At 54.1% G+C, this 18,508-nt stretch overlaps 1 protein-coding gene across 1 annotated transcript; it reads right to left on the reverse strand.

The window, feature by feature from the left end:
• Nucleotides 1-9,981: 9,981 nt before the first annotated feature.
• Nucleotides 9,982-17,980, reverse strand: WT1 (WT1 transcription factor). Its single transcript, XM_058546197.1, has 4 exons — nucleotides 17,492-17,980; nucleotides 14,359-14,448; nucleotides 13,691-13,783; nucleotides 9,982-11,314 (listed from the first exon to the last, which is right to left on the reverse strand). The coding sequence occupies exons 1-4, from the start codon at nucleotides 17,682-17,684 to the stop codon at nucleotides 11,193-11,195; spliced, it is 498 nt and encodes a 165-aa protein (XP_058402180.1). The 5' UTR covers nucleotides 17,685-17,980; the 3' UTR covers nucleotides 9,982-11,192.
• Between the last annotated feature and the right edge of the window lie 528 nt (nucleotides 17,981-18,508).

Genomic DNA, 18,508 nt, shown 5'->3' on the forward strand with positions numbered 1-18,508 from the left:
TGAAGAACTGACCAGAGTTTACTATTTCTTTAGATTAAAGCACCCTGTTCAAACTCAGTGTGGTTTCTGCCTCCTGATGCACCCAGACTGGCACTGGCAAATACCGTTAGTATTTCCTTCCTGGAGCTGAGGGAATGAGACTTAGAGAGGCAGAATGGCTTATTCAGGGTCATGTGGGGAGTGTGGCAGACTATCGGCTCCAAGGCCCGCTGCACTAACAGGAGTCGGAGGAAAGACAGCGACTTTCGGAAACGAGGAAACGAGAGCGACGGGCTCACCCCTCACCCTCCTTTCCCAGGCGCATGTGTCCTGGCGTTTCAGGATTAAATGTCCTGGACGTTTCAGATTAAAACAAGGGCAAAAACTGCAAAAATGAGGCCAAGTCACAGAGGAGGATTTTCAACAGTCAAGAATGTCAACCGTCATCTCGAACTAATGGCCGAAATAAACGTGCAGGAAAAGAGAAAAGAAAAAAATCCACTTAAAAATCATTTTTACGGTGCCGGCCCGGTGGCACAAGCGGTTAAGTGCGCGCTGTCTGCTGCGGCTGCCCGGGGTTCGCCAGTTCAGATCCTGGGCGCGCACCGACGCACTGCTTGGCAAGCCATGCTGTGGCAGCGTCCCATATATAGTGGAGGAAGATGGGCACGAATGTTAGCCCAGGGCCAGTCTTCCTCAGCAAAAAATGAGGAGGATTGGCAGATGTTAGCACAGGGCTGATCTCTTCACCAAAAAAAAAAAAATCATTTTTACACACTTTACATATGGTCAATACTCTGATCCAAACACATTTATTTTGAGGCTGATATTTGATTTTTGCCAGTTTCCTCAGCTTTGTCTTATCTGCTAAATTGCCTCATTCTGCTAAAGAAAGAGCTGAAATCCCAGCTTGGGGTCTCACCTATATTTGAATTTGGCCCAAAGCAGCCAGCTCTCCGGAAGACGTATGTCCCATCAGCCCCTGGGGACTCAGGTCCCCACTGGGGCTGTGCTCAGAGGCCACATGTCACAGCTTCCATGTTCCTGGAAGTGAGGCCCAACCTGCTTAGTTTACCCCTCGGGGAACACAGTAACAGACCCCAATATGAACGATCTTCCTTGAGGGTTGTGCTGGTCTTCCAGCTTTGGTAGGAAAACAACGTGCAAGCGTGAGGACGCGCCATTTCCTGCTGATCCGATGCGGTGGCCTGACAGGGGTCAGGATGCCTGGAGGTGCCGGCCTTGTCTCTGCGAACAAGGGGACCGGGTTCTAGTCTCCCTCCAGCTCTACATCCCTTTGACTCTCAGAACCCTTCCCACCTCTTGGTTAAGTCACAGCAGCCACATTACCAAGCGCTTGGTGAGCCAGCAGACACCTCAACACCCAAATGCAGTATCTCCTTGGATTCTCACGCACACCTACGAGGTGAGCCCTGTTATCGTCCACACTGTCCAGGTTCAGAGAAATCGGAGCCTGGTGGTCCACAGCCTCAAGTCCTCTCCCCGGGGGGGTCACCGACGCTTCCCCCGGCCTGACAACTATGCTCCAGGTGGGGTCCTGCAGAAGAAACATCGGCAGATCCATCACTCATTTCAACATCAGCTTCCTCCACTCACTGAGGGTCAGGCGGAGGTGCTGAGGGCCCAGGGGAGGGAAGAAGGCATTAAGAGCAGAGCCGGGCACTGTACGTGCACGTCCCATCTAATCCTCATGGCAACCCTGTGGGGGCAGCTTGTTGTTCCCATTGTGCAGATGAAGAAGAGGAGGCTCAGAGAGGCTGAGTCACTTGTCCAGACTTATCACCACTGGCCAGCAGCAGAGCCGCGATCAGAGCACGTCTTGTTCACCTCCTCTCGTCACTCTGCACTGGGACAGTCGTTTCTGAGCATCCAGAACCACGTTTATCAAGGCCAACGCTGTGTCAACCGACAATGAAACAGCCAGTCAATTCAGTGGAAAGAAAGATAAAGTATTTCTTTAAAAATTCCGTCCTTTCTCGACGTTGCCTGAGCTGTGATCTCGGGGTCTGAGGCCCGGCTCTGTCCCACAGGAGCTCCTCTGGACAAGTCCAGCCCACGAGAGGAATCCCAGGCAGGGAACTGACCTCGGTGGGGACGGACCTGTAGGGTGGCCCCGAGGAGGCTGTAGAATGGACATGCAGGAGGAAGTATGCCAATGGCGTGAGCAGGGACAGGGCTGCACAAACTAAGCCATCTTCAAAACAGAAAGAATTGCATTTTTTTTCTATTTCTCTTTTGACCCCATCTTTGAAGAGCAGATGCTTAAGAAGAAGCACACGCCAGGCCTTCCTGGCAGAAGGGAATAGTTGACTCCGAGTGCAAAGAGACATGCTCCCAGACTCTCCTGGGATGTAACTGTGCCCCCCCCCCGCCCCCAGCGGTGTGCTGGTAATCTGGCTCTCTGGAAAACGGATGAACACCAGCCAATTTCCACTATGTAAACACTCTCAATTCAAGTTACTAACGCGTTAACCACTGGCTCAAAAAACCCCTAAATATTTAACAGCTGGCTCTCGCAAGCCAATGGAACCGGGTCCACACTACTGGGCAGCCAGCTCCAAGGGAGCAGGGGATGTTTTGGACAATGGCCAGGACCTCCTTCCCACCATGGCTCCAGCCACACCAAGATATCCCATCCTTTTAATTCCTGCAGTTCCTTCAGCCTGGAAAGTTCGTCCCGTCTTCTTCCTTCTAAGAAACTCCTATTCATCCTTCAAGACCAGGCTGAAGCATACTCTCACTGTTCAGCCTTCCCCGGCCTCTAGATGCAGCTCGCTTTTGATCTTCTGCCTAAGCTTGTATCATCTGTCTCAGTTCCTGCTTCTCCTCCTGGACCGTGAGGCCCGTGGCAAGAGAGCTATGCTTTCTTCATCTCTGATCGAGGGGCTGGACGCAGAGGGGGCTCATGGTGCATGCTGCTGAGTGAACAAGGTTATACACTACCTCTGATTTCAAGGTGGGCCGTGAATGACGTCACTCCTCGAGCTGGTCCAAGTGTCCACGTCCCCAGGAGGTCCACAGAAGCAGTTCTAACGGTGGTGGCTGGGCAGTAACTAGCTGGGGTGTCTCTTCTCCAGCTGTGGGCAGGGACTGACCACTGCAGGACACAGAGCTCCCTCTGGCCGACCTCAGCTCTGAAGGGATGTTCAGGAAGACCCAGACCACTATAGTTGGCCTTAACCTGTTTTGTGATCACAAAAAGGGGAGGGTGGATTTTAGTGCCAGAACTTGATCCTTCTCTCAAGTTTCCCAAACTGAGAGCCTTCCATGGGGTTGGGCTGCAGGCGGAAGAGTGTCCCCCAGGACGTCCCCTCAGGACCTGCCACGAGAACCCAAGCGTCGGAGGGACGGGCTAGACAGACTCTTCAAACTTGGGGTTCCTGACTGGCAAGAGGGCAGTGGAGGGAAGGACTGAGGGTGAGGTGAGAGGACGAGAACAGGTGAGGGGCGGTGACGCACTCCACGTCATGGGTGGGAAAGGCTGACGCAAGAACACACACCCTGCTCTGGAGATTCATAGACCGGCTAACACAGGGCGAAATCGGCCATAACTCGGGCTGATGGAAGCAACAGGCGTCAGCCACATAAACCAGCCACTGCCACACTTCCGTGTCCACGCTGACAACACCGGTTGGTTGACGCCGCACCTGCCTCGTGATTAGGACGTGCCCGACTCACCAGGAGGTTGTGCAGGGTTGGCCTGACGAGGAGATTTTTCGGAAAAACAAGTTATCCTGACTGGATGCAGATGGCCCCGTGAAAAATGCAGTCTGCCCTAGGAGCTGCCTTTATCAGCCGCAGAAGTTCAGTGGGGATGAGCCCCCAGCGCGGCCCGCCTGCGCAAGCCTCCGGTTTCAGCACCATGTCACAGACCAGCCTTGTGAATTCTTCTGACGGCCGGAGCCCGCACGTATCTGCTTCCAGGAGCGCACGCTGGCAGGCCGGGCATGGTACCAAACTCGCCTGCCGTCTGCGCTCCGCCTCAGGCGTCAGCAGGCTTGCCTGCTATAGGACAAGGAGGTGCAGACTCACCAGAGCCGGATGCCCCGCCTACCGGGCCATCCTGTCACTATCCCAGGCCCTCACTGACTCCTCACCGGGGGCGGGCCAGGAAGGCCTAGAGGCTCGCCAGGGCGTGCCACGCTGGACAGACTCCCAGATGCCCGGGGGAATCCTAGGTCAGAGACAGAACACGCCGAGCACAGCCGTTACCTACCCCCGTCACGAGCCACGGACTGTCCTGGGAGGGCACATGCTGCTCCCACCGGATAGGTGAGCACACCTGCCTGGAGTCAGGGGTGGGAAGTGGCAGATCTGGGGAGTGACACTGAGTTTCATTGTCCACACAGCCTGTAGTCCTAACAGGACAAGTGTGGGGGAAACGAGGCAACATGAAGCTGAGTATCTGGAAAGTCGGCAGGAGACAGGCAGATAAAGGAGTAAACTTGCAGTCTCATCCGGGTTTAGTAGCAGCGTAGAGATGACCGTAATGTGAGAGAGGAATCCACTGCTGTGGTTAAAACACACACACCATAAATCCACCTCAGAACCCAGAACCAGAAGTTTCTAACCTCTGCTGCTTTTGGTGATTTGAGCCACTGTTCTGCTCATTTCACACATATAACCAAGAAATGGAGCCAGCAAATTAGGAGGCAAGGTGTCACCAAGACCCCGAAACTGAGACCCACAGGTCTCCGGATCCCGTGGTGTGTCCCTCCTGCCGACACACTCCAGGTGAGGAAGACGCCCTCTGCAAAGTTCTCTGAACACTTCCCTCCTCTCACCTGGAGGTGAAACCAGCAGGAGGCATCCTGACGGGTTCAGAGAGGACATTGGTAGGAAGGACACCCAGGACACCAGGCGTCCAATGGGGGTGGGTCCCAGCCAGTCCTCTCTGAAGGGACTGACCCTGTATCCCCGGCCCCTTCAGCATTCTGACAAGGGCGGGTCAAACGGGCAGACAGAGACGATTATGCAACAAGAGGAGTCTGGCGGTGACCAACCTCTGGCTCCTGCGGCCTCGTCCCGTGCGCCGGCCTCTCCTCTCCGCAGTGAGTGAGGGGCCTGGCTGGCCGGGGCGTGGCCAGGGCCTGTGCGGGGCAGGCTCTGTCTCAGCCCTGGTGGAACAGCTCTTCCCTGCTCCTCTGACTGCAGGTGTGGGGGCTGAGCACTGGCCCCTCGTGGTCAGCACACTCTGGGGTGAGTCCTCGGTTGTCCACGAGGTGTTTCATGTCCCACGAGTGTGAGTGGCAGAGCCGCCATGTCCCACTGCTGGATGTTCCCGCCTCCTGAGGATGTGTCCACCCCATGGCCTCTTGCGACAATCCTCGCCCTTTGCTCTGGGCCTTGCTGGGCTGCTCCTGTCAGAGGTGAAGGGAGGGACTGGCCAGGGGCCAGATCAGCAGACAGAACCACTGTGTCCCGCCACTAGTGGTTGGACGTCACTGGGCACTTAGGGGGTGGGAGAGGCTTTCAAGATTCACGTCTCCTCAGCTGCTTCTCCGGGGCCCGGGAGTCCCTGCCTAAAAATGGCAGCCTCTTGTCTCCACATGGCAGCCTGGGGAATCTCCTCAGGACCCGTGCTCTTGCCCAGCCAGTGAATTCAGAGGCGCCTCCTCCAGTATGAAGGCAGGCGCTGACCTGTGCAGCCCCTCTCGGTTTCTTCCCCCCGAGATCTCCATGAGCCCTGACCGGGGACCGCCGGCCCTCCTCCCGCTAGGGGAGGGGTGGGCTGGGGTCGGGGCCAGAAGGAAGGCTGTGCCCACATAGAGTGATAAAGGCCACGGACACGGGTCCTCATATGTTCAGACCTCAGAAAAGCCAGGACAGGAGACAGCTGTGACAGTCTCCCTGGCGTTCCCTGTTTGGATGGGAAGGGCCCAGAGACATCTTAGAAAGATGGAGGCTGTCTGCTGAGACAAGGGGAGGGTCGCCCACAAGATCCTCCCACCGTCACTAGGAACCCACGGCTTCCTCCCCAGCCCACCCCTCTGACGCAGAGCTCCTAGAAGAGCAGGATGCTGCTTTTAAAAAGCACTCCTTGACCTTGAACTTGTAAATGTTTCTCAATTTTCCCCTTTTATCACTGTCCGGCTAACATTATGCTTTGTCATTTCTTAAGTTCCGGTATTTAATATAAAATATTGAATGAAAACATATTTTACACACAGGCTCTGCAACTGGATGGGGGGAGGGAACGTTTTGTCAATCATGTCTGTCCTTCCTCTGGGCGCTGAACAGACATTCCCAGTATCTGAAGACGCATCTCTCGGCATCTTGCTCTGGTCCACGGGGCCAACGTGCCCTCCCCGTGGAAAACACGGTGCCGTTGGGGTGTGTGTGAGCTTTGAGTCAGGGTCAGCTAGGATCTCAACTCTGCCACACTCGAGCTGTGTGCCCCTGTGAGGTTCTTCTTAGAGCCCCAGTTTCCTCATCTGTGAAATGGGCGCGTTCTCAGTAAGAGGAGGCCTATGAACGGCCCTGGTCTGCACACAGAGGGCGCCATCACCATCCTGTGCATGTTAGCACTCGGCCACCTCTCCTGGGAAAGCCCTCGGTGCTCGGGAACATCGCTGGTGCGGGCTTTTGAGGAGTCGGGCCGTCAGACCTCCTGACGCCTGCACCCCGTTCCCCGGGCGTCTCACCTCTCTTCCCAGAGTCGTCCCCCCCTTTCCACATCCCTCCTGCTCTTTCTCCTGGAGTCTACCGCCTCTCACGGCCCTCAGAATCTCTTCTCGCAGCGTCACCGTCACCAATGCTCCTGGGACGCTGTGAGCGGGAAAAGCCGCCTGTCCCAACCACCGCCCTCCACGCTGACCTCAGCTGCCCCCTTGGGCCATCCTTCAACCTCACGCTCCGTAAAAACACTTGCTCTCTCTCAAGCTCACATTTGCTAATCGGGTCTGCCCCAGCTGCCCACATATGAGATCCCTCTGTCCTAGGCCTCCCGCGCCCCCGCTCGTTTCAGCCTGTGCTGCAAGGCACCGACTGCCCCAAGTCTTGGTCCTTGGGAGTCTGACCTCATTCCCTCATCAGCCTCAGAGACCCAGCCTCATTCAGGGGGACTCGACTGCGTTAGGCCGCCTGCCGGCTGGCCCGGTGGATTTCCTGCCGTCTGCAAGACCACCCTTCCTACACTGTCTAGCCCTCTTTCCTTCTTAAGGTCAGTCTGAGAACTAACAGAATCAGGGTTTTGCTTGAAAAATGGAGAAAAGCCCAGAGCCCTCCACGGAAGCAGCTGGTTTCCCTGTGTGAGAAGTCGGACCAGCTGTGGTCATCGTCGTGATCATTTCAACGTATTTATCAAGTTCTGCACAGATTTCAAACCCTTGATCAATAAAATGGTCATAAGAAGCAAAGACCTGGATGACAAGGGCCAAGACGTTCATCTTTTCTCAGGGATTCTTCTCACTGTGGCTCTTATGCATTTACCCGTGAGAGATTCTCAGGAGCCACTCTGCCTGCTGCGAGGCTTTGGAGAAAATGCCCCCGTCGAGGACCACTGTTCTCACACACGCACACACCCCTGACACAACTGTCAGTCTGAGGTCAGAGGTGCACGGAGGACGGCTCAAGGAGCCCGTCTTTGCCCTTTGGTGCCCACGAGAGCCAAGCGAGTCCCTAGTGGGAGCGGGACCCTCTCCAAAGTGTGGGGGTGTCAGGGAGGCAGGGGCGTGTTGTGGAGTGTGGGCCGAGTGGGGCTCGAGGACTACACATGCAGGTGTGACCGTAACCACGCTCCTTCTTCTCTGGGAAGGTCTGCCCGCTCGTGAAGAGTCACCGGCAGGAGGCAGACTGGGCACACGCCTCCTCAGGATGGATTCCCCGGGCCACACAGCAGCTCCTCTGACACCTGCAGCACGAACGTCCTCCGCCCTGGACCACCGCAGCAGAGCCCCAGGCCACATTCACGGCCTCTCTCTCCGGCCAGACGGTTCACTGTGGTCCCACAATCAACCGCAAATCTCTCAGTCACCTCTCAGCAAGCATTTTTGAGCCTGGCCTTCAGGTCCTGGCTCTGTGAAATGTGGCCCAGCCCAGTAGGGTGGGAATCCCTGGGGCGCTTGTTAGAAATGCACAACCTTGGGCTCTGCCCCAGACTCCTCGGGTGATGTCTACGGACTCTGGGGGCTAGAAGCCCTGATGTGAGCAACACAGGAAAGGGAGAACTGCTCCCCCTCTAGAAGCTCACCCTGGCCGGGAAGATGATGTGAAACAACAGCCAGAGTCAGGGCTCACTGTCAAGCATGATTTGGCAGGAAACTGGGATCCAGACCCAAGACCAAGTCCTGCCTCAGCTTCCTCATCTGTAAAGTGGGAAGACCCCTGGCCTGTCCCCCCTGTGGACTGTCCTGGACGGGAAAGCACCACCCCCATACGAGGTACTCCTGAATGTTACATGCTTTGACTGCCACTGATGTTTAGAGATGAGAGGTCAGGGATCGCTGGACCGACTGGGAAGATCCAGCAAGGGGAGCGGGCGGGAGGTGGCCTTTTAAAGACATCAAACCACACGCTGAACCAGGAGCTACAGTAAAGCGAGATGGAAAAATGCACATGTTGACAACTGCCCCAACACAGCCCAGGCAGCAGAGAGCTCCCGCTGCCCAGCCTTTCCCTGACGACCTGCTGGCGGTTGGCACCACCGCACTCCGCGAGACACAGAGCACGCGGGTGTGGCCTATGGGGAGGCTGGCAAGGGCTCTGCTGTGCAAACCTCAAGTTAACTCTGGTTTGGGGTGTACAGAAGGGGAGTGGCTGGTCATTTTGCAGAACTGACCCGTGGAGATGGCTGGACAGCTGGTGAGTCCCGGGCAATCATCTTCCCAGATGACGTGTATTAAGCCTTTGCTCTGTTCTAGATGTCGTGCTTTTTCCCCATTTAGTCCTCACTAGGACCTGTCAGGCCAAGGACTGGTTCATCCCCACTTCACAGAGGAGGAAATGGGGACCTTGGATTTGAACCCAGGTTGGTCTGCTTTCCCAAGCCCGTGACCTCAGCTGCACGCCAATGGCTGGGGCAGGGGAGACTAGTCTCCCCAGTGCGGCTGAGACAATGTGGCTCTGCTTTTGTCGGGAAACCTGGCTCGCCTGACTCGCCGCTGACGTCTGCCATGCTTGTCCTGAGCTTCTCCAGAGAAACACTGTCTTCTGGCAGGAAAAGATAAAAACGGCTGATACAAATGAGTCACCACACTCGCTATAATTAACGGTGATGCAAGAGCCAGATGCAAACTAAGAGGGGCCTCAGGACCTGACTTTTAGGCCCAAACTCTGAGCTGCACTTCAGTGCAGAGGCGAGTCTCCGAGTTTCAGTGGCTGAGCCGCCGTCTGCTCAAGACACATTTAAACGAAGAAATGAAGCCTGGAATGCAGGCAAGCTCCAAGATAATGGGGCTGAAGGGGCGGCACCAAATTAATCTCCTTATTTACAACTGAAAAGCCATACACCAGAACCAGAAAGAGAGTTTATAGTTTGCAGATAGTGTAGATCTTTGCTTTCACTCCGCTGCCCTGGGAAGTCTGAGCAGCTGTCAACCAGCTGAGCTGATTTAGAGCAATGACAGTTGTAAACTCAGTTGTACTGAGCCCTCCTGATCAAGTGTCTACCTGCGAGCTTTTCAAAAAGAGCTGTCATGAGCATCTCTCTATTCTCTTCCGCTGACGTGGAGTAAGAGGTGATGCTATGACAGCCTGGATACCACAAACCCTAAAACAGATTCCCGCCACGCCGCCCGCACGCCCAGCCAGCCACAGCACCAGCAGTTACTTCACGATGCGCAGCGAAGGCACTGCCCTGGCCGCTTCCAGGATGGTAACTGCCTCCTGAGGTTCCACAGAGAAATAAATCGTGGTCAGGTCCTGGATGGGCTCAACTAGTGGTCATCAACGTCGGTGCATCTTCTTACCCTTACCTGTTTAAAAGAGGCGAGACCGTCCTTGAGATCTGAACACAACACAACAGAGAGAATCGTGCCACTGTCCTTTTGAACAGACTTTAATGGAGAGCGAAGTGAAAATGCAGGTTACATGTCAGTGTCATCATCGATACGTTTGTAAAATCAACACCAGAACAGTGATGCATCTAACGTTGTACATTTCCTAACTTCAGTCGTCACAGAGCAAATCATTATCAGATATATTATTTACACAATAATTTCAAGCAACAGTAAATAACAAACTCCCTCCCTTAAAAAAACCACCCACACGCCCCCCAACCACCTTTCGACAGAGGGTTTCCTCGCACGAGTCAGGCTTGTGTTTCGCACACTTGTGGACCCAGTGCCATCAGCAGATCTCGCACAGCCGTTTTCTTTCAGTCACTTTAATTTTACAACTTGAAGCCACATAATTGGCGTGGTCTGCACACTCTAGGACACCCCACGTGATGAAAATGAACTCCACTCCCTTTGTGTGAGGGGACATGTACATCTCTGAGGATGCATAACATTACAACTCAAAAAAGTCAAAAATAAACGCAAAACAACACCTGGGATCTTCAAGCACAGTTTCGTAAGAGCAGTGTGCTACTTGCTAACACTGAATTAACTGAATGGTAAGATTCTTTCAGATTTCCCTACAGAGGTACTGGTTAGTTCTGATTCTTTTTTCAGCTGCTGAAACACATGAGTTCTGAAGTTGCCGGGAGCATTACATCCTGCCTCCCAGGTTAGCAGCCCGCCTGACCTCCGGAATGTCGGCGGGACTCGCCCCAGAGCCTCGCTCTCTGATTTATTTCTAGCTATTGCTGTTAGTAAATGGAAACCACGACAAAGTTTACATTAGCAGACACATACACATGCCCTGGCCTATAAATATTCTATGATGAAAAATGGCACAGTGACTCCATTCCTAGTGAAAATGAGCGCAGAGGAGGAGGGGGGCGTCATCAACAACGGCTCTCTTACGGTGGAAAATCTAGACCAAATGGCGATGGGCTTTTAACTGACCAGACAGCGTCAGCCACTTCTCCAGGGCCTTGTGAGCCAACTGAAAGTCACCCAAGCAGAGCCCGGCAGCTCCCCCGGGCAAGCCTGGTGGACCCAGTGGTCAGGCGTCTTGTCCCGGAAGCCGGATGAAGAAGGTCGAATGCCGTGTCCTTCGTGGAGAGGAGGGCGAAGAGGAATTCGAGTCAGATCTGAGGGCAGTTCACGCGTGGCCCTGCCTGGACACGGCGCTGCCCCGCTGGACCCTCACAGGGCCAGCTGCAGCTTTGTCATGTTCCTCTGGTGCATGTTGTGATGGCGGACCAGCTCATCTGACCGGGCAAACTTCTTCTGACAACTAGGCCACCGACAGCTGAAGGGCTTCTCACCTGCAGACACAATCGCCAGTCAGAGACCCTCGCACAGACAGCCCGGGCACAAGGTCAGCCGTGCAGGCCCGAGTCCAATCGCACAAGGCACCCCTCCACGTTCCCTCCTGCTCTTTCCCTGAGCTGACCACCGGGCTCATTTCACAGGCATCCCGGAAATGGCAGCACCTCTGGGACTTGAGGATTGAAATACTGCAAAAATTGTAAAATATTATTAAGTCAGAAAACCTGGAAGATGGGAGGGGAGGAATGAGTCTAGCTAACGAAATGTCTGGGCAACTCCTATTTAGCTGAGGGAAAAAACATCGGCTTCAACCTCTGCTGTTGGACTGTTCCGTGAACTGTGAATTTCCCCCTTTGCTGTCTAAGCAGAGAATTGTTCACTGGGCTGCGAGGGCCTCCGGCTCATCACTCTGGATATTAGTGATTGATTGCCATCCAGCAGTGGAGCTGCAACTGTAGCTTTAAGATCTCTGTCTGTATATTCTGGATGGGTTGGATATTTTTAAATAAATCACTGATATCTATGTGCATGGTATCTGCTTCTTTTTCCTTCAAGCGTTACTCAGAGCATAAACTCTATTATACAGAAAATTCTAGTTGAGCATGGTTTTGAGATTTTTAACAAGCTTGCCAAAAGCTGGAAGCTTCTCCATCTACCGAGCCCTCAGAAGTTCCTTCCAAGCCTCCTTCTGTGTAGGGAAGATAATCAGCATTTATTAAATGCCTACTATATGCCAGGCCTTGCATTGGGCATCATAGATACACCTTGCCTCATGTGCTCCTTACAACAGCCCTGTAAGGGAAGCTTTACCACCCCCACTGTACGGATGAGGCTGGACTTCTGGTGAGGGCAGACACAGGCAGGACTCAAGTCTACGTCTGTCTAACTCCAAAGCCCATGCACTCTGCTGTGCCACACCCCAGGGTGGAGCCATAATGGGGGCACAGCTGTGGCTTCATCCCAAGTAAACATGCCAATCCCTCCCCACCTGGGGAGCCTCTCAGGCTGTCACTGGTCCCACCTGGCCTTCTCTGAGAACCACTGGTCGGGACGAGCACTGAGAAATGTCCCAGGGGGGCGCTGTTCCAGGGTCAGAACTGGAGGCCAGTCAAAGATAGCATCAAAGGGTCTGCTGGTGACACAGGCCACTTCACGCCTATGCAGATGTGCGCCGGGTGGGGCAGGGGCAGGAACGATAAATCTTTCCCACCAAATTATGGGCTCAGGACTGAGGCCAAGAAGCGACACCAAGGGCACCCGAGCAGCAGGAATGAGACGCCCATCCCGTCCATTCGGGCACCGGTGCCTTGACCCTGAGAGAGCGGCCACGTGGGCTGAGGATGTGGGACTGCCCTCAGGCTTCCCTTCACCTGCACTCACTGCGCCGCTGCCCTTCCTGATCTGCCTCTCACTCCTGCCCCACCGTGGCCATGCTCCTGATGGACGAATCCCAGCCCTTCCCCTGGCGTCTGCATTCTTCTCAGGCTCTCAGTGGTGCTCAACTCTGCTGACTTTGGCTCCTCTTGATTCTCTCTCCTCCCTGGGCTGGGAGGTGAACCCCATGCCCTGAAACCTTCTTTCTCCAACAAAGAAGGCAGAGAGATGCGGTGGGCTGGGAGCAGAGAGAACTGGGCTTGCTCCTTCCCAGCACTGGGACTTTCAACAAGCCATCTGCTCACTATGTGCCTCAATCTCCTCATCTGTAGAATGGGGATAAGACAGGCATCCCTGCTCTCCTGACAAGGATGTCCTGAAGATAAACTGAGGAAACCGAGGTGCTAGCCCTCCTCCCAAAGCTAGGAAACACACAACAAGGATGGTGCTCTTCACAGCAGCCTCGTGGAGAAGCAACAGCCCTCCGCAGCCAGTGAACAAACATCCTCTTCCCCTCCCTCTACCAGAACATCCACACGCTGGTGTGAGCCTGGCAGAAACCAGGGCGGCTCCCACGGCATCAACTTTTAGCAGAGCAAGGAGACAGCACTCCAAAAACAGTGTCATGAAATGGGGGCTTTCAGCAGAATAAATGTTTGGCTTGCTAGAATTTCTGCTGTTTTTCTATAAGGTTGATTATCAAATCAAACTGAGTGATAACAATGTAATGGACAGTAGGGACCTGGCTTGCCCTTCGTTTCATTGTGGACACTCATGGAAGGAGTTCTTCCTCAACTCTCTCCTGCTCTGTACCCCACCCCCCAACTTCAGCAATGTTATTATTTCAAGATAGTCATGCACTGCCCTTTCTCTCAACCGACTCTAACCCTGACTGGAACGTTCACACTGGTCTTCTGCAGTCTCTCTCATCACAAACAACTTCATCCAACAATAGTTTAAAAAATAATGAAAAATAAATGTGAAGAAAAGTTACGCACTTGTTTTACCTGTATGAGTCCTGGTGTGGGTCTTCAGGTGGTCGGACCGGGAGAACTTGCGCTGACAAGTTTTACACTGGAAGGGTTTCACACCTAGATGGACAGAGAAGGTCTAGCCGCGGCCCTAACCACGTGGGGGCAGCACGAGGCCCACAAGGCCAGCTTCCCGGCGGCCACGCCTGCAATGTCATCTCACGCTCACATCCCCGACACTCTAGGCCCAGCGCAAGCCGCCTGCCGCCGCTTGACCCCTGAAGACTGGCTGCTGTCAGGGGAACCACTGTTCCTGAACCACGACTGCCCAGCTTCTCAGCCAGGTCTCAGCCATGTCTGAGACTCAACAGAGGAATCTCTGCTGCAGGCGGGGCTCAGCCCCCGGCACCTGTGAGCTGTTCTGATGTGCAGTGCGCCAGCAGCAAACTGCTGGTGCAACCCCACAGTTCCGTGGTTTGCAGGAGAAATGTGGGATGTTTCCTTTTCTTTTCTTTTTCTTTTTTTTAAGAGAAGGAAAATCCCCAGAGATTATAAAAAAAAATATATATATATATATTGGAAAAACTAAACAAATGGTCGACCCTCTCACATCCACATTCAACAACAAAGAAAACCCCAGAATCCACTGTAACCCAAGGGCAGTACCACCAGCAGCGAGAAGCGAGCCCACAAACCTGTGTGTCTCCTCTGGTGCCTTTTGAGCTGGTCTGAACGGGAAAACCTCCGCTCACAGTCCTTGAAGTCACACTGGTATGGCTTCTCACCTTGGAAAGACACACTCCGTGTGAGGCGACACTGGAAAGGGGGTCTCTTTAGAGGTAGCCTCTCCTGCTGGGGCTGAGGGATCCCCAATGCCTGAGGCTCTTCAGCGGAGCCGTCAGGATGGCGCTGCCCACCGCAGAGGGAGGTTAAAGGCCCCCGCCTGTGCGCTTGTGGACAGTGGGCCCAGAACGGGCCGAGGCGAACGAGATGGTCCCTCCTCCGAGTGAGAGGTGGACGGGAACTCAGGCTCCGAATCTGACCCGAGGGTCACACCCAGCTCTGCCCCCAAAAGCCCTGGGTGAGGGGCCATTTCCTTTTTGTGAAAGGGGGCCAATAAGCTGACAATTTAAAGGACTTCTGAACAGATTAAACCAGACCATCCAGGTAAAGGGCTCAGCCGAGTGCCTAGCACAGAAGCAGGGCTCAAAAAATACTGGCAGAGAATATTTAGACAAGTAATAAACCAAAGAAGTCGCAGCTCCCAGACTGAGTCTGAGGCAGAATTCTGGGAGGGATGAGCCTTAGAGCCAACCCTGGGAAGTAAGCACTTTACGTTTTATGGCCCAAAGATTTGATGTTCTCTGCTGCTGACTGCTCCCTCCTGAATCAAGCGTAAACAGCTCCACGGCTGTCACACTCAAGTTAAACCAGGAGTCACAGTGTTTAAAGTCTCTGCTGTCCCTTTATCCAAGAGAAGGCAGGAGTGGGATTACACAACCTCCTGCCGAGGAACAGAGAAGCCCCACCCCTGTCCTCGCTAGAGAAAGTTCAGCCAAATCCCTGGAACCGAGCCCCAGGAGTGCACTGAGAGCCTCGGCCTGCCCACCTCCTTAGGAGAATTCTGAGTCACCGTTCTGGGATGGGAGTAAGCCTCGGGACCAGCCGGGTCTTTCCCCCGCAGGGCAGTCCCTAGCTCCTTTCCAGCCTCACACCTCCTTCTCAGTCCCTGATTAATCTGTATTCCTGCAGATCACCATTCCTAAATCTGCCTTGCTCTTGCTGACACTGATCATGCTTCACCCCCACCCCTCAAAGTCTACTGTGCACCCTCACAGGCGCTGCCTCCTCCGTGATGCCTTCTCGGAAACTTCACGTCCAGACTGAGGCCGTCCTTCCCCCACTACAGAATTTATTACGGGCCATCTGATGTGGTGGGCCGAGTCTAGGTCTGCCTTCTTCCAGGGCCTGGAAAGTCCTGAGGGGGGAGCTTTCCCTCAACTTCATCTTTATGTCACCCAGAGCCTAACACCGCAACACCCCCATTCAGTCTAATTTCTTTTCCTTGCCTTTCTGCTTCTGCTCATCCTTCTGCCTGAACTTACCAAGTCCTGGATGGTTAGCCACACCCTTCCTCCTCCAAGAAGCCCTCTGGGATGGCCCTAGCTCAAATGGATACCCTCTGTACTCCTCAGCCCCTCCAGCCTCCGATTTAGCTCATAAGCACACACTCTTTTCATTTGTGCGTATCCTAGCTCCAAAAGAGACCATAAACTCTTTCAGAAGGAGGGCTGCGACTTGGGGTGAGAAGGCATGAAGTTTGAGTCCGTTTCCACTATATCCTACCCACCTATTAACTGAAATAATGCTGTAGAGAGTCTAGCACATACAAAGTATTTAATACCAAAGTACTTAACGTAAGGGTCTGTACTCTTAGCATATAAATAAATAAGAAAAGATTGCACTTTTCCAAGAAGGGGCCACGGGTTTGTTAAGCACCAGCCTGCTTCCTCACCTTCTGCAAGGAGGAGCTCCGTAGGGCCCCAACGGGTCTCAGGACACTGCCCACGCCTTCCCTTCACACACACATTGAACCCCGCTGCTTCCTAACTGCGTCTTTCCCATTAAAAGTTCCTACAACTATGTTGCGTTCAATGCATTCCCTTGCATTTTCCAGGCAGAATTTTACTTTACCATTTTCCTCACAACCTGAACAGATCCTTTTCAAATGACCCCATAACATGCCACTGGTCCTCTCCCCTTTAGCCTCAAGCAAGTAGTTTACTGAGCGCAAACTCAGGTCTGTGCCAGAATCGCATCCTCCAGACGCAAGGGACGAGCAAAGCCAATAGTCTAAAGAGATCTGAGTGCAGCTTGCTTTCTGCTCCAGCTTCCCAATGTCAGCAGTAACAATAAAATAATAGTGGTAACCGTAACAGCAAAGCTGTCCTTCAGTTGCGGGAAGAAGGCACCAGCTCCCTGTAGGAAAGCCCGTTTCCCCGTAGGGTGACCCGACCACGCTCCCATCTAGTGCCCACAAGGCCCAAAGAAACATCTGGGAGACAGCAGCTCCCATTCACGGTGCCAACCACTGGACGAGGCCGACTCTCCTTTCCAGAGGCAGGCCCCTTGACTGCGGGAAAACCCACTTTTCTTTGACACATCATCATCTGGTTATTACTAAGCCAAGCAGTTAAGTTTTTCTCTGGACCACCTCTTCCTCAGTCTCATGACGACCTTGCCCATCAAGCTCTCAAAACTGTCTGATTACCAAACTCCCAGGCTGGCTCTTCCCTTAGTATTCTAACAGTAACTCTATCATTACTCAGACCATCGACACAGGATACTGTACTAGGTGCTTCATATCGCTGACTCCTTCAGTTCAGTTTGATTCTACAAGTTAATCTAACTTAACAATTGCACAATTGTACAAGGTGGGATTATTATCTCTATCTTCCACACGTGCAGATGAAGTTCAGGGAGAGGTAAGGTGACTTACTCAAGGTCTCACCCCTCCAGGGGAAGCCAGAAGCCAAACGCAGGCTCTTTAATTCTGTGGACTTCCCCCCGCCAGTGCTATGCTCTGCTTGTCTCTAATCAGGAGGGGCAGTCAGGACTAACATAAGAGGGGCGGTCAGGTCTAATCAGGAGGGACGGTCAGGACAGGCGGCCCCACAGCCTCTCCCAGCACCGTGGCCAGACCCTCCCACGCAGAGCCTTGTTCCCACCCAGAAGTGGCCTGTGTCTCAAGTGTGCGAGCTGGGAGCAGGAGCTCTGAGCACACGGCCCAAGGTCACTGGGACCAGGCTGGCTGGCGGACACACTCACCAGTGTGCTTCCGGCTGTGCATCTGCAAGTGGGACAGCTTAAAGTATCGCTTATTGCAGCCCGGGTAAGCACACATGAAGGGGCGCTTCTCACTGGTCTCTGACGCCGACCGGACGAGCGTCGGGGCGACTCCGGGCACGCGCCGGACGTCCTGCAGGCAGAGTATGAGAGAAATGGAGGCTTTAGGCCCCATGTGAACACTGGTGTCGGTCCCAAGGGAGGGTGAGCGCTGGAAGGCACCCAGAGGCGGAGGCCAATGGGAGGCCTCAAGCCGCTCCCTCCACACCCTACAGGCCAGGGCAGGCGTCGTCAACGGAGCAGATCAGGACGTTCTGCAGCGTGGGGCTCTGACGCCATCACCACTGATCCACCAGAACCCGTACATGAAAGGAAGTCTGTCTGGGGCCGCTGACCCCGAGCATCTGGAAGAAAATTCTGGTGACTGGAAAAGCTCCCACTCCACCCCGTCTCTCAGCTTCTCCACTTGTGGCAGCGAGGTCTGGCGTCCACAGTTCCGGACTCTGCTCTCTTCCCTCCCCCTCACAGACAGGGCCACATGACCTCGGGCCCAATCTGCAATGGGCAGGGAGTCCTTATCAGAGAAGAACGTGGGACACCGAATCAGCCCCAAACTGACCACTTCCTGTGTAAGTGACAGGGAAGAAGGAGCCCCCAAAATGTGGGGTTTCTGTCTGTAAAGGGAGGCTGAAACCACCAGAGCCCACAGTGTAGCCAGTGCAATCCTTCAATAGTGGCCCCAAGAAACATTGTGTCTGCCTTCCGTGCACCTTCCACGCCCTTTACAGGGCATTCTGTTGATCCCTTTATCTTGGGAGAATGAATGTGTGTACGGTGAGCGCTCCGTGAAAAGGAGCCAGAGAAAAACCTTGAGGCAAACTCCTTTCCTGTTCTCAGCATCAGGGAGTCACAGCTGGGAGCAGTGGAAGAACCCGTGGGGCCACTGAACCCTCCTCCGGCTCTTACAGACGAGCCAGTCAAGGCCACAGAGCATAGCCA

This window comes from Diceros bicornis, chromosome 7 (genome assembly GCF_020826845.1).
Source record: "Diceros bicornis minor isolate mBicDic1 chromosome 7, mDicBic1.mat.cur, whole genome shotgun sequence".
NCBI classification, from domain to species: Eukaryota; Metazoa; Chordata; class Mammalia; order Perissodactyla; family Rhinocerotidae; genus Diceros; species Diceros bicornis.

Excerpts from the sequence above, each read along its gene's own strand:
- WT1 (XM_058546197.1), bottom strand. The coding sequence starts at position 17,684 with ATGGGGCCTAAAGCCTCCATTTCTCTCATACTCTGCCTGCAGGACGTC. Across the intron at positions 14,449-17,491 it reads GCACAGCCGGAAGCACACTG|GTGAGAAGCCATACCAGTGT; the intron begins GTGAGTGTGTCC and ends TGTCTTTCCAAG. Across the intron at positions 11,315-13,690 it reads GACTCATACAGGTAAAACAA|GTGAGAAGCCCTTCAGCTGT; the intron begins GTGCGTAACTTT and ends TTGTGTCTGCAG.